Raw genomic sequence first — 16,447 nt, 5'->3', positions numbered from 1 at the left:
TCAGCATGCAGTGTTGTTTTACCTTTCCTTCTTATTGCAGGCTATAAATAGTGACAATACTAAAATACTGTGTGTATGATTTTCCTTTTAAAATAGTCCTACCTCCACAGATGCATTTCTTTTTTGGTATCTCAGTCATCATCTCAAGGCTGGTAAACTTGAAGCTCATAATGCCTAAGTTAATTTTCATTGTTCCTACAAAATCTGTAAGATGAGTAAAAATAGGCATTTGACACCTTAATACTTATGTATGTTAAGTTTTTGGCTATAATTTCTTTTAATATATTGACTGTATGATGGTACATAAAAAATAAAATACATTAATCTTAAATGCTCTCCTAAACATAAAAGCTATAAATAATCTTTTACTAAGTATCTAAAGAATCTTTGTAAGAAGCCACCTAGAATAAAAAAATAGACTGCTGCTTTTATGGTCAATTTATTGGAAACTACATTGGCAACACTTTGCAACGTGTTTATTCTTCAGAGCTAGTCAAAATCTATTACTAATTGTTTTGCTAAATGGAAAGAAAAAGTTCGGTACAGAGTTGGAAATTTCAGTCTTTTAAAAAAGTCACCTTAAGTATACTACCAGTCTGGGTTACTCTGGCAAGCAATAGCAATAATATTCAAATGTCCTGTCTTCTAGCTTTTACGATGTTCAGCTCTCTAGAATCAACAGTTGGTCATTTTCAATATTATTAAAATATGACTAGTTAATAAGCCTGACAAAAATTCTAACTTGCCATTCTTAAAAAGGAGAGTACATTTATAATACGGATACACAATATAATAGAAACCCAAGGGCTTCCAATTGCATGCAACATGCCCCTACAAATAAGAAACTACATATTAATATAGTTCAAGTTATCTAAAGGTATAAAGAAAAAGCAATGTGCTAGCCAACATCCCCCCTGAAAAACAAATCTTCATGAAACACAGGCAATTTCCTCCCTATATTCTAAAGGGTCAAAAAGCATAGGCAAAAATGAAGCATTTCTCCAATCAATTGAAAACAATATATATCAAGTAAAACATTAGTCAAGTCTAGAAGAGAAATAAAATAAAAATAGGCCAGTTATATTTTAGATACAAGTGACAAATGTATTTTTTTTATTGTTAAGTTTTCCCCAAAGTATTTCAGTAACTGAAACATTTTATTTTATTTTATTCCACTGTTGGCCATAGTTTGAGCCCTACAAACTCCCTTCCCTTTCACCTCAAAGGGAGCTCCTTTGTATGTAGCCACACACTCCTCATTAGTGTAAAGATCAGGCTGGATCTGCTCCCAAATCTTCTTCTTAGGATTCAGCTCCTTGTCAGGCTCTCCTGTTCGGGAGAAAAAAAATTACGTAGCTAATGTATCAAATAAATTGTCCATAGAAAAACAGTATGGAGTTTTCTTACAAACTAAATAAAGAACTACCATGTGATCCAGCAATCCCACTCCCAGGCATATATCCAGAAAAGACGAAAACTCTAAATCAAAGATACATGCACCCTAAACTTCATATAAGCACTATTTACAATAGCCAAGCTATGTAAGCAACGTAAGTGTCCATTAATAGATGAATGGATAAAGATGTGGGGTATATATACAATGGAATATTACTCAGCCATGAAAAAGAATGAAATATTGCAAATGGACCTAGAAATTATCAAAATTATCATCCTAAGTGAAGTCACTGAGACAGAGAAAGACTAATTTATGGTATCACTTATATGTGGTATCTAAAAAAAATACAAATTAATTTATTAACAACACAGAAACATATTCACAAACATAGAATATAAACTTATGGTTATCAAAGGGGAGAGGAATAAATTAGGAGTATGGGATTAACAGATACACACTATTGTGTGTGTATATATATATATATTATATATATATATATAAAATAGATAAATAAGTTAATACTGTACAGCATAGGGAACTATATAAAAAAATACATATACATGTACATATACATATATAACTGAATCACTTTGCTGTACATCTGAAACTAACACAATATTGTAAATTAACTCTACTTCAATTTAAGAAAGAATGCCCACAAAGATTTCCAGTGAATTGGGTTGGATGCAATTTCTGATCTTCAGACCTTTAACACTTCTTTTATTTTTATGATGTCAGCAGTTTATATTATTGTTTGGTAAAATATTTTGTTATTTCCTTACAAATATTAAAGATATTATTTTAACTCTTATTGTAAATAGTTCTGCCAGTTATATAGCTCAGTAAATTTATTCCTCAAATGATTAGAATGAAAACATAACATACTCATTTTATCACTACACATAAAGATTGTACAAAGATGAGACCATAAATTTGATGTGTTATATTTTTACACGTGGCAGAAACAGCTTATGCCTTACTGTATGTCTCAACATACAAAATCAATGACTAGATTGCTGCTATAGTATATAAAGATTTCTTACCAATACTGGCTTAAATATTGGAGTCATCGAGCTAAATATAATAACTACTCTGGGTTTCATCTGCAGTCCATTCCATGTGGTGAGATGGACAGAGAAAGGGAGAGTAAAGAGTAAGGAGACAAGGACTAATATTTTCTAGCCACCAGGAATATATGTTGTTGCATGCAATTTTAAATATAAAGAAACTGAGGCTTAGAGAAGATAAGCTGCTCAGCCACACAATCAATAAGCAGAGTCAGATTTGATACCAAAAACTTGCCCCCTAATAGACTATGCTTTAGAAAAGAAACAACACTCTTACATGTGGATACTATCTTATCTCCTCTCTTTATGGTAGCTCACATTATTAAGTTTACAATCAATAAAAGTAAATACATTGTAGAATAAATGTGGTCTACGCTTAAAGACTACCAATTTACCAAGCAATCTCTCTACTTAATGAATGATGAGGAAGTAGAGAGTAAAGTTTAATATAACATCATTTTAGTAGCTGGAGAAGTCCAGTAATATTTGGAATGAAGAATCAACTTCAAAAACAATGAAGAAAAGTAATGAATCTCTTAAGTGTTAGCTTCAAATGGAAAACGATTTTCCTGGAGGTAATAACTATTAATAAATATTACTGAATATCTATTCAGTAATAATAGAAATATAACTTTCTAGATCATTTTATTAGCTCTCAGAAACTGCCACAAAACTGCAAGAATATACAAAACTATCCTCTGAAACATAGGTTTTCAGAGATGATGGAACAGTTGATTGAATAATGTATCTACAGTAGAACAGGCAATGAAACCAAAACTAAGCCTGACTAGTATAAAAAATGAGGATTTTTCTTACCCCTTTTAAGATCATTTGATGATTTGACTGGGCAACAGAAAAACTAATTAATAAAAGAATAGAAAAAAATTTCAGTATATAAAGTATAAGATTTTATTTTTTGTTTTTCAACTGTTGCTTACTCTAAGAGCATAATCCTACTTTGTGCACAGATCATGTGGGGAAGTGAACATTCTAGAATTCTGAAAAGCTGAAGGCAGACACATTGTTCAGAGGTCCTGAGTACTAACTTTGAATTCCCACTCCCTATATCCCCCAAAAGATGTTGACAAACCGATAATGAATTCAAGTAGATCATCCCCAGGTTTGTGTAAAAGCTTCTAATCAAGACCATAAGTCGTGTGGGTAAATTTCTGCTGACTGCAGACATATGCTCTGAGCAGTGCAGCACAAAATTAAGCTTATCAGATCCAGGAAGATATTAACATTGTATAGAAAGCAATATTCATAACAATAATACGTAACACTTCCACTTACATAGTGCTTACTATGTGCCAGTCACTGCATTATGTGCTTTATGTGTATTGACTCATTTAATCCCCTCAGTGTATTAAATGCTATTAATTACCCCCATTTTACAAGTGAGGAAATAGAGGCACAAGAGCTGCAGCTAAGAATTTAAAATACCAGGAAGGTCGCTAAGTGTTTAAAAAATTAAACCTCACAAAACTCACAAGAAACAAATACCATTAAAAATCCCTTCTTATAGATGCAAAAGCTGAGGCTCAGAAAGGTTCCTAGGTCACCCAATGCTGGTGGAGCTAAGATCTGAAGGTTTTAAAGTTCTTACACAAGACTCTCATAATTTTCCAGAAACAAAGATTTGAACTAAAAATGAACTAGAAGTTAATGAGAGGAACCTCCAAATCCCGACTTTTGTTTTGAACACATAAGGCTCAATACCTGAACACCTTGAATGTGGCTGGAAGGCTTTAGCAAATCAGTAAATAAAACTGATTCACACAACTAAAAATTTGAGATTGCATTAAAACCCATCACATTATGATCACCAAATATAAATCAGAGCTGAAGTCTTGAATACAGTGCTAGCCTCTGGCTTACTCAAAACATTTCTCAGTAACACAATGTTTGGTAGGGTATAAAGTCAGTCTGAAACGAAAGTTTAAATCACCTCCCATGAAAAGTTTACCTAGTATTTTAAACATTTAAAAAAAAATGAACTCTATTTTCCAGAGAAATCTTTCATCATTCCTGTGTTATATCCTTCTTATAAATCTTATTTTCCTAATTTTCTTTTCTTTCTTTTTTTTTTTTTTTTGTTATGGCTATCCAAAGAAGGTAAGTGATGATATCAATAAAAGTTTAAAGCTAAAAACTGTAGAGCCTCTGTAATTGCTAAACACATACCAATAATCATCATTTGGAAACACACATATTGCAAGAGAACTCATCTTTCAGAGATTATTTTAGGACTACTCATTCTAAATAAAACACATAGATAATAGGAACTAATTAAAAAAAATCTGTACAGATGTAAAAAGCTGTGACTACCACCTCAGCATTTAAAATCTACAAATAGTAGTAAATATGAATTCCAGAGATCCAGGCTTTCACAAGTCTGGAACAGAAGCCAAAAATTTCATTTTAATTAGGCCATTCTATTGTACAAAATGCTCACTGATCATCAGCTTCTCTGATATCTGCCAAGGCCATAAAAAGCTTAGCACTAACTTAATTACTTTATGTTTTCATTAACTGAGCTTTTGAATTATAATAATTGTAACTATCACCTTGTGTGGTACAAACACTAAAGTATAACTTTGCAAATAGGGGTCAATCACTTTTACAAAACTAATTAATAGAGAAAAATAGTTTTTGACAGGAATGATCTTGGCAACCATGAAGGCAGATACTCAGGTCTGTTCTCCAAACACTGGTGGGGTTTTTTTTGGTGTGTTTTGTACATGTTTTACTAGCATGTTTCCTTCATTAACCAATTTATTGACCTCCTACTCTATGTCTGACATTTTTCTGGAATATAATTCTAGACATGTTCAGAAAAAAAGCAGTTAAGCAACTGGAAGAGTGTAGTGCCTGAGGGATGAGATGGGAAATACTATGGGAAAAAGGAAATCTAGGTAGAAGATTGGGAGATGCATTTTCTCCCTTGGGAAATGTTAGTGAAGACTAGTAGGTATAAGTGACTGAATAATATAGCCAAGGGAATGAACATGGAAAAAAAAAGAGAAGAGGTCAAGCATGGAAAAAGAGAAAAGGTCAAGGGTCAAGGGTCAAGGGCCAAGGTCAGAGGCACTCTAACTAAGAGGTCAGGGAGGTAAGAAGAATCAGCAAAGGAGACGAGCAGAGCAGCCAGTGAAGCATGAGGACCACCACGCAGGTGTGGTGTCAGAAGCCAAGTTAAAATTAATTAAGGACTGAGAACTAGCCATGGATTTAGCTACAGGGAGTAACTGGTGACCTTGACAAGAGCAGTTCTGGTGGAACAGTGGACAGAGAAACCTCATCAAAATGGGTTTTACAGAAAAGAATCAAATACAAACAGGTTTTTTGGGTTTTTTTTTTAATTTTAAAAAACATTTTATTAGTTTCAGGTATACAACATAGTAATTAGATATTTTTATACATTATTAAATGAAAACTGGGAGAAGATCAATTACTATCTGTCACCATACAAAGTTGTTACAATATTGATTATATTCCCTACATATACATTATATCCCTGTGACTTACTTATTTTATAGCTGTAAGTTTGTACCTCTTCATTGCCTTCACCTATTTTGTCCATCCTCCAGCCTCTTTCCCCTCTAGTAACTATCAGTTTGTTCTCTGTATCTACAATTTTCTGTTTTATTTGTTTGTTTTGCTTTTTAGATTCCACATATACGTAAAATCATATGGGATTTGTCTTTATCTGACTTATTTTACTAAGCATAATACACTCAAGGTCCATCCGTATTGCTACAAATGGTAAGATTTCATTCTTTTAATGGTTCAGTGATATTACATTGTGTGTGTGTGTGTGTGTGTGTGTGTGTGTGTGTGTGTGTACATACATATATATTTCCCACATCTTTTTTATCTATTCATCTATCGATGAACACTTAGGTTGCTTCCATATCTTGGCTATCATAAACAATGCTGCAATGAACGTAGGGGTGCGTATATCTTTCCAAGTTAGTTTTTGTTTCCTTCAGATAAATACCTAGAAGTGAAATTTCTGGGTCATATGGTAATTCTACTTTTAGGTTTTTGAGGAATCTCCATACTGTTTTCCACAGAGGCTGCACCAATTTACATTCCCTCCAACAGTGCACGAGGGTTCCCTTTTCTCCACATCCTCACCACATTTACAACTGACTCAAAAAATACCTAGGAATAAATTTAACTGAGGAGTTGGAAGACCTGTACTCTGAAAACTGTAAGACACTGAGGAAAGAAACGGAAGATGACACAAATAAATGGAAAGATACATTGTGTTCATGGACTGGAAGAATCAGTATCGCTAAGATGTCCATACTATCCAAAGCAATCTCCAGATTCAATGCAATCTCTACCAAAATTTGCATGGCATTTTTCTTAGAACTAGAACAAATAATCCTACAATGTGTATGGAAACACAAAAGACCTTAAATAGCCAAAGCAATCTTAAGAAAGAAAAACAAGGCTGGAGGTGTCATATTTGAAACTATACCAAACTTGAAATTATACTACAAAGCTGTAGTAATCTTAACAGTATACTGCCACAAAAACAGACACAAAGATAAATGGAACAGAAGAGAGCCCGTGCTCAAATCAACAATTAATCTGTGACGAAGGAGGCAAGAATACACAATGGGGGAAAGACGGTCTCTTCCATAAATGGTGTTAGGAAAACTAGACAGCTACATACAAAAGAATCAAACTGGACTCCTTTCTTACACCATATACAAAAATAAACTCAAAGTGGATTAAAGACTTAAATGTAAGTCCTGAAACCATAAAACTCCTGGAAGAAAACACAGGCAGTAACCTCTTTGATATCAGTCTTAATATTTTGTTAAATATGTCTCCTCAGGCAAATGCAACAATAGAAAAAATAAACAAATGGGACTACATCAGACTAAAAAGTTTTTGCACAGTGAAGTAAAGCCACCAAGAAAACTAAAAGGCAATCAACTGAATGAGAGATAATATTTGGATATATATCTAACATATATAAAGAACTCATACCACTCAATAAAAAAATTATTTTTAAAGAACAAATAGGTCCAAAAGTTAAAGACTCTTGCATATCATACATGCTTTGTGATTCAACATTAACATATATTTATTAATAATACTCAATATCAATAGAAATAAGCATGATCTTAGAAGTTAAAATTTGAATGTAAATTCTCATTTATCATTAGACCAAAAATAGTGCATTCTCAAAAAAAAAAGGGGGGGTGTCATAGCCTTTGTCTCCTAGCTATAATACTATTTTCAAGTTATTTTTGCTTGATGCTTTAGGGACCAGTTACCATATTTAAATACTAAAATTTATGGCTTCACACATTTAAGATTAAAAAAAAAGTAGTGAAGAGGTTTTTAGCCAGTGTTATAAAAATATTACTTGGCATCTTCTAAACCCAATGGAAATTTTTGGTTTTGTAGTTGGAGAAAACAGCTGTTAAGTGTAAAAGCCTATTCAAAGCCAAATAGCAATTCAAAGGTTTGAGCCCCAACTGCAGTTTCTATACCATACTTAATATATACAACATGAAATATAAATCTCTAGACACTGAGTACATCTAACTTCACATCAAAATGTACCAGCAGACACCTTAAGCTTTAAAATGTAAAACATATGGTGAAAAATAAAGCACTGATAAATCATGGCTCTCTCTGGGAAAAGGAAGAAGAAAGAATTAAGACTAATGGTCTGTTGCATACATAGTATTAACTGTTATTTCCTTTCAGATTTACTGCTACAGAAGCAGTAACTGATATGGAAGCGTAAGCAAGATGAGTATTAACAGACCACATGTCTCTAAATGTATCAATTATTTGATGCTGTTCAGCTTGGTTAAGCATATTATAATTTATAAGAAAATAATTCAAACAACCTTATGGGCCCCTTTAACATTAGGTTTTCCTTTCTTTCATTTTACAAATATTTTTTGTACATGATCTATATATTCATATGCTAAGACACAAGGAGAAACTATAAATATGGAAGAAATATCACACTTTGGAACAATGTAAATAAAAACACACAAATAGCCAAACAGATTGAAAGATTAAAAAATATAGCAAAAGCAAGAAACCCATACTGGGTTATTAGCATCTCTAATTTAGTCACCGAGTAACTAAAAACAACAACAACTGTCAATAGACTTAATAATAACATTCAAATAATAACAACTGATTCAAGGGTTGAAATATTAATCCATTAATTCTATAAGACAAGGGAATGAAAGTTGTTATAGAAAAAAAAGAACTATAAGCCTTCTCTAACGAAATAGTCCATATGAATTCATAGTAAGCAACAATCAACAAACAAAAATGCTAACAGTATTAGAGGTTCAGGCACATCTACTGATCCTTCTACAAACTCTAAATAGCCTTAAGCAAGTAACTAAGTTTTGATGGGTCTCAGTTTCCAAATTTGTAAAATAGTGGGTTAAAGTAGATGATCTCTTCCAGTTCTAAACATCTACAATTTATATCAAAAATAAAACTTAAAATGTACTAAATCATAAGTATTTAAGTAAAAAGGAAGGCAAATGTTAATCTGAAAAGGTAAACCAAGATTTGGGGTTTTTTTCCCTCAATATATGATGAATCCTAAAAGAAAAAAGTTGGTTATTATTGTTATTCCATTCCAACTTAGTGAGAGACTTCTAAACAATTTCAGGTTTGTCACATATACACATGACAGCTTATCCAGAAGCATGAAGTCTGGGGAAGTGTTTTGATATCCTGGTAAGTAGAGTGGCAATCATGTGCTCCTAGAACCTAAAGTCATCATGCTGCTTCGAGAAATGATTCAGACTGGGATTTCCCCCAAACCTAATTTACCAGAGAAAGTTCTAAGAGCACAGACCATTATGATTTCCAATCTAACAAAGTTTAAAACATACACATGCAATCAAAATCACGGATACTTGTTAAATAACTTCCGTAGTTTTTAGATTAGTCTACTTTGGATTAGGAGTGGAGAGCTGACTTTCAAGGAAGTTAACTCATGCTTTTATCCATTTTTTTAATCTTATTATTCCAATGTTAAAATTCTTCATATCCTAGTATTTCATCAAACACAGTTAACACAGGATTAAAAAAAATAGGACTATACAATCACATCAGCCTTGCTATTCCATTAAAACTCTGCTATTTCTACAAATATGTCTCCAAATCAATTCTGACTTTTAAACCTAATTCTACTCGTTATCCTAATTTATTTCTGCTTTCCCTTACTCAAGTCAAATGAACAGCTTCTGTAAATGCAGTCTTTTAATTTCTAACTCTTTTTCCTCTTACGAGATCTTCCCTCTTTTAAGAAAGAAATATTTTTCTACATCTGCCAAGCATCCTTTCTCTTCTGCTTCAAAGACTTATTTGAAGAAAGTTTCTCACACATTATGGAGCTTCATCTGTCTCAGAAGCATTTTATTGGAGAGAATAAGCAATATGAAATGAAACTTCCTTTTAGGTTATAAAAATAAGTATAAATTTTGACTGAAGAGATTTTTCTCTATACCCTCAAGTCTGGTAAAAGCATATGCAAGTATATTATTAGACAGACTTAGAAAATTATACATTTTTCCCTTCCTGTCTGACCTTTTTATCTCTTCATTTTTCTGTATTGCATTCTGAGACAATGCACAGCTTAAATGATTTTGCAACACATTAATTTGTTCTCTATCCACATTACCCTCTTCTGCTATGTAGGTATCAAAATTAGTACTTCACCTAGGGTAAAATCTCTTCGGTGTTTTCTGTAAACTGAGTGTTCACGGGAAGAGGGTGATTAGATGGTTGTACTCAGTGTGCCAACTTGAGTCAATCTCAATAAACTTGATAACAATATCAGTAATAATAGTCATTTAAAGTTAAAGACTTGTAAGTCATACACAGGACTGATTTTAAATTTAAACATTCCAAGCACAGCTTTGAGAACAATAATTTCCAAACTATTTTAAATAAGGACTAATAAATACTTACCAGGGAAAGCATCAAAAGTAACTCTGTCTCCAGGAACAGACCCATCGGGAGGTGCCAAGATTTCAACTTTCTCTGGTGAGCTAGCACACATCACCATTGCTTGGGATACTACTCCCCTCATCTTTGCAGGTTTCAGGTTACAAAGTAAAATCACCATCCGATTTTGCATCTGTGTGAAATACAAACTGATGATTAAAGACGTATAGAGCTTTAGAATAATCATAATCATAGAATACATTAAAGTACATCTATATGCTAAATAGCAAATGTTCTATTTTTGTGGCTGTTTTTATTTTTATTTGTGTCCCAAATCTTTTATGTTGTTAAGTTTTATATCAACATGAAAAAAAATTCTACAAGCTGCCAATACATTATAAGTCAAAGAGCAAAGGTAAGGCCTTTCACTTAAGTATTTATTGAATGAACAAATAAATGATTGAGTAAAACAGATTTGGTTTTGAATAGCTACCATGTACTAGCAATGAGACTGAATAAAGTTGATCTCCCTGTATAAAGTCGATGAAGCAAATGATATTAAATATTTGTCACAAGGATTAAATCATAACATGTATGTAAACACTTAGATTAGCATTAGCACTAAACAAATGCATAATCATTTTCTCCTACATGTTTGTCATTTTCAAAACTATGCAAGATTCATTTCCTAATTTAAAAAATACTGTTCACTTAACAATTCAAGCAGTATGCACACCACAATTAAACTTAGGGCTATTTCTACAATTTATTATAGAAATAAACAAATTTCTTTAAACTTCAAAAGTTGAAGTCTCTTAATTTTTTCCCCAACACACAAAAATAAGAAACACAGTTGTTTAAATTCTTTCAACAGGTTTAAAATAAAAGAACATATGAGAGCACTATCACTATGGGGCAGGAGAGTGGGTGAGAATTCTGGATAAAAAAATTTTACAAATAAATGTTATGTGTAAATTTACCTCCTAATTCTATGATTAAAAAATATAAGCCTAAGAATTGAATGTAAAAAGCCCTCTTTTTGGAGGTCTTCATGAATAAGACTCTTCTTCAAACAAATAACTGTAATGTCACATAAATGAGAACTTTAAAAAAAAAACCATAGCAAATATGTATAAGAAAAACAACAGCGTTAGCTATATGCACTCTGTTAAGAATTAGATGATAGCTGGGGATATTTATCTCAGAAAAATAGACAAATGTAGAAAATCTGGTATGCAATTTTGGGGCTAAGTGCTGTTACTTTATAGAATGCTTACTAGTACTGACTTGATGGGTTAGATACAGATGTGTATATAAATAACTTTGCTTGTGGCTGCGAGTGGCAGCTTTAGGAAGAGAAGAAATAGTCTGCAACTTATAAGAACAAAGATGAAGTCCCATTGAGGAAGAGTTTTTCCAATTTTGAGCTGGCTCAAGATCAGTTGGTTCTTTTCTCCAAGGCTCCTTATGAATCTAACTTCATAAGTACTTATGAAGGAGCCCTGGTCCTGTACAAAATGAATGTTAACAAGAAAAAAACAAAACATGTGCCAAGTTTATCTTTTTTTTAGAGATAAGAGAAATTTCTTCACTGATCTCCTTAATTCCATCTTTCTCCCCTCAGCAAAGCAACCAGATGATACTATTAGTATGTGAGACAGATCATGTTACTCCTTAGCTCAAAAATCCTCCAATGGCTTTCATCTCACTCAGCATAAAAGCCTAAGTCTCTACAATGATCTGTAAGAACCTTTTATCATTTGGCACCCTCATCTCTGATTTCATCTCCCATGGCATTTCCCCTTGCTTACTCTGCTACAGTGACACTGGCCTCCTGCTGTTCTTCAAACATCCCAGGCATACATCTGACTCAGGGCTGCCTGAAAATGCTCTCCCACCAGACAGAATAACTTGTTTTCTTCATTTTCTTAGACCTTTACTTAAATATCACTTTCTTTGGCACTCCTTGGCCACTTTATATAGACAACGTCTTCCTAGCCTTAATACTTCCTAGATTCTTTCCCTACTTTACTTTTCTCCTGGTATTTATCGTTATGTAACATAGTATGTATTATAATTTTCTGACTCCCCAATTGGAATATGAGCTTCATAAAGGCAGGGTTTCTTGCTTTTTTTTCTTTTTAAACATATCTATCTATCTATCTACCTACTTATCTATCTATTTTAATTCACTGTTGTCCCCCTTGCCTAGAATAGTTCCTGGTACACTGTGGGTGCTTAATAAATATCTGCATGCAGAAACATGAATGAATGAATGCAGGAACTTGCGCAAGTTCACAATGCCAATAAGCAACAGAGTTGGCAATGAACAGAGGGGCAGACCATCTTAATACTGAAGTCTATGGTCTTTGTGATATCTTTGAAGCACCATGAGGCAGAGGAAATAGGTAGATGACTCAAATTACTAAAGAAGATGTCTAGAAAGAGCAAATTAAAAACTACTACTGTCTTTGATTCTTTCCAATGTCATTGGAAACATATATATACATTTAAATACTTAAGTAATAAAATACAAAACATCCAACATTTAGTGAGTAAGTAATACCATTAAAAACTGCAAGTTCGATTTTCATGATTCCCTCTCCTCTTTATTCTTCAGGTATGAAAATACTTCTTGAGTTATTAAGAAAAAAAAAAACTCATTCTCTTACTTTTAGATTGGAGCTGTCTGAGTTTATGTAACAGGGAGTTTTAAAAAATCAAGGAATAATAAAATTCCATGATGGTACAATGAAGATGAAAAAAATACATATTATATTTTATACAAAACACCAATATAAAAACATTTTTGAAAATTAAGAAAAAATAATACATCTTTTCTTCTTTCCATGATCATGAATTTGATCTTAATTTATACATCGTTTACAAGTTTTTGGTAGTTATATGCACTTTTGGTGGAATTCATTACATTCAAATGAATCAACTGAATTAACCAATATTGGCTCATGTTGAATGGTAATCTGATACAAAATCATATGAAAAATCATTCAGAAAGAGGGAATGAAAGTGACATGTATATGTAAAGTAATTTTAGCTGTTCAGATTACCTGTTCAAGAGGAACATGATTCACCAGGCCACTGACAACTGTTCTTGGGGTTGTTTCCCCAACATCTACTTCTTCCACATACAAAGAATCTGCATCAGGGTGTTTTTTGGCCGTGATGATACAACCAATTCGAAGATCAAGACGGGAAACATCGACAGGCTTAGAGTCAGCGCTTCCTGCTACTGATTGCTGCTTTTTCTCCTTTTTCTCTCCTAAAAAATACTTATGAATGAGTAAACATCGGAAGTAAAACAAAAATACACTATGAAAAACTCCAAAGCATTAATACTGATGAGTTTAAAAGAAAAATGAAAGTGTTTATCTCCTATATTCACTTACATAAAAACAAAGGAAAGAATTATTCATATCATAACATCTTAATTCTATTTTAGCTGCTTCTCCATTGAGTACCTGTCTCTCTAGCTGATGACATAGCGTAGACGTTCGTAATCTATGGCTCACAGACCAAATCCAGCTTGCTACCTGTCAAACAGCTTTACTAGAACAAAACCATATTCATTAATTTATGTATTGTTTGGATGCCTTTGTACTACAGCAGAGTGAAGAAGCTGTAACAGAGACTTTACAGCCTGCAAAGCTTATTAACATATTTACTAAAGAGCCCTTTACAGAGAAAGTTTACCTATCCCTGAAACAGCCATGTAAAGAATTTTTTAAGATTTACTGTGACTCTAGAGAGTGAAAAATTATTTATTTATAAAGAATACCACAATCAGTAGCCAATAATAGAATGAACTACAATCAAATATAATTTCACTGATAAAATGTTTCTCTCATCAGTTAAACACACCAATAAATATACAGTGAATTTCTCCATTTCTTATATTTCCCTGAAGACTTACTAGGGCTTTAGGTTTATCCACAGCAACTATTTGAGGGGAATAGAACACTTTATTCTGATTATGTTTTTAAAATTTTACTACTACTTATATGCTTCTAATATAACTTTCATTAGCAAAAGATACTTTAGCCACTGAATCAAAATGCAACCTGTAAAGAGTTCATATTTCCTAAGTTTACATTTAGCTTCTCTGGCATCAAAAAAAAATTTTTTTTAAGTAAAACAAAATAAAAACTTATTTATCTTCCAACTACAAGGTTGAGATAAGGTAATGTGGCTTCGAAGCATCCTTTCTCAACTATATCTTTGTTTCATCTTTGAACAAATATTTACTGAGATCTAAGACACAGCAAATTGTAAGATTAGTGGCCCACACTAGCCAGGCACTAAAAATCTCTTTTAAGACAGATGTATACAAGGAACATGTGATAAACATTTCATACACAAAAAAACATAGAAACACAGAGAAGAATAATTCTCTCCACTCTCCAGAGTGGGAACAAATGATTTTGTATAAAGGACATTCACAATTTATACAAAGATAGTTTACAAAGGTGGGTGTAGAGCTAGTTCAAAATAATGGACAATTTTTAATCTCATTAGCATTTTTTTTTAACAAACACCATCTTCCATATAACATTCTAGGAAAAGATTTTTTTAATGGTAAAGACATAAATGATACAAAAATGTATGCATAATTACTAGAAAAAAACACACCAAAAATCTTAATAGCAGTTGTCTTTGAGTGATAAACTATATATTTACTCTAAAATACTATACACAGTATAACAGTACGATATAACTATATTCATAAACATTTTTTAACTTTAATCTACCACCTGAGCATCTGAAATACCTTTATCAGCAATCCATATTACAGAGGTGATTGCAAAAATCAACATCTATACCAAAATTCTGTTAGTCATCATAAGGGATTTTATAAATGTTTTGCTGACAAATGATTGATGCTCATATGTGGCAGTACAGAAAGACTATATGAGCACTAAAGCCCCTGCTTGAGCAGAATTTTGGAATCTGGCAATCTTAGCAGCCAAACATTTATGCAACAGCCCACTGTTTCAGCAATGTCCAATACAGGAGCTGTCAACCCCATACAGCTATTTACATTTAAATTTAAAATTAAATTAAAAATTCAGTTTTTCAGTCATACCAGACACATTTCAAATGTTCATAGCCACATGTGGCTATTGGCTACTGTGTTGGATAATGCAGCTACACAAAACAGAAAGCTCTATTGGAGAGAGGCATTCTAGACCTAGACCTCCAGTTGGACTTGCATGCTCCCTCCTCCCACAAAGGAAGATATGGTTGCTCCATTTGACCAGAAGGTTGACTGATCCTGTAGCCACAATAATGCACCCTCTTTGAGGAGGGAACTCACCAAACTTGTAAGAACAGGATGCATGATAAAATTAATAAAGTGAAAGAATAAGCCTGACTTGCTTCCATTGTAACCATTACCACCTAGTGGTGAAGTTATGTAAGAAGGGATGTCCAGGCCCTAACTACTTCTAACAGAGGCTCCTGATGCTTACCAAGAGGAACTGACAAGTGTTAGGTGCTAAAATGGCTTTGGTTAGTTCATAAACCCCTCAACCATTTCATATTTTCCAAAAAAAAATTTTAAATGAGTATAAGTATTATGAGAGGCATGCATAATGAATTACAATAGCACTTTTTAAGACATATTTGGGGAAACAAAGTCTAGAAAGGAATAAAGGAGAGAAGTCAGATTTATGATTGAAAAAATAGCTTCCACAGCAAGGTAAACTAGAAAGCATGAGGCTTTAACATTAATTCAAATGAGATCATGAGAACCTGAGCTACCTGGAAGCACCTAACAAAATGGAGGCACAGAGCTGGTCTCCAGATGTGTTTTGGTGGTAGAAATTACAGGCATACCTGATTTTATTGTGCTTCCCTTTATTATGCTTCAGATATTGCATTATTTTACAAATTGAAGGTTTATGGCAACTCTGCATCAAGCAAGTCTCTTGGCACCATTTTTCCAAAAGCACTTGTTCATTTCATGTCTCTCTGTCACATTTTGGTAATTTTTGCAATATTTCAAACTTTT

General features: G+C 32.9%; 1 protein-coding gene and 1 long non-coding RNA gene across 2 annotated transcripts in view; one reads left to right on the top strand and one right to left on the bottom strand.

Annotated features, from left to right (window-relative positions):
- Positions 1-1,081: 1,081 nt before the first annotated feature.
- The window catches only part of AIMP1 (aminoacyl tRNA synthetase complex interacting multifunctional protein 1), a 34,086-nt gene continuing 18,720 nt past the window's right edge, over positions 1,082-16,447 (bottom strand). Inside the window, exons 5-7 of the mRNA XM_006184629.3 lie at positions 13,488-13,699; positions 10,444-10,612; positions 1,082-1,329 (exon numbers count right to left, since the gene is read on the bottom strand). Of these exons, the coding sequence (XP_006184691.2) occupies positions 1,163-1,329; positions 10,444-10,612; positions 13,488-13,699 (548 nt within the window). The 3' untranslated portion in view covers positions 1,082-1,162. The remainder of the gene's footprint in view (positions 1,330-10,443; positions 10,613-13,487; positions 13,700-16,447) is intronic.
- On the top strand, positions 6,642-14,640 carry LOC116657824. Its single transcript, XR_004312951.1, has 3 exons — positions 6,642-6,653; positions 11,339-11,342; positions 14,394-14,640. It is a non-coding gene; the product is annotated as an uncharacterized LOC116657824 (long non-coding RNA).

This window comes from Camelus ferus, chromosome 2 (assembly GCF_009834535.1).
Source record: "Camelus ferus isolate YT-003-E chromosome 2, BCGSAC_Cfer_1.0, whole genome shotgun sequence".
NCBI classification, from domain to species: Eukaryota; Metazoa; Chordata; class Mammalia; order Artiodactyla; family Camelidae; genus Camelus; species Camelus ferus.
The sequence above is the reverse complement of the archived record's forward strand: the minus strand, read 5'-3'. Positions and strand labels throughout refer to the sequence as shown.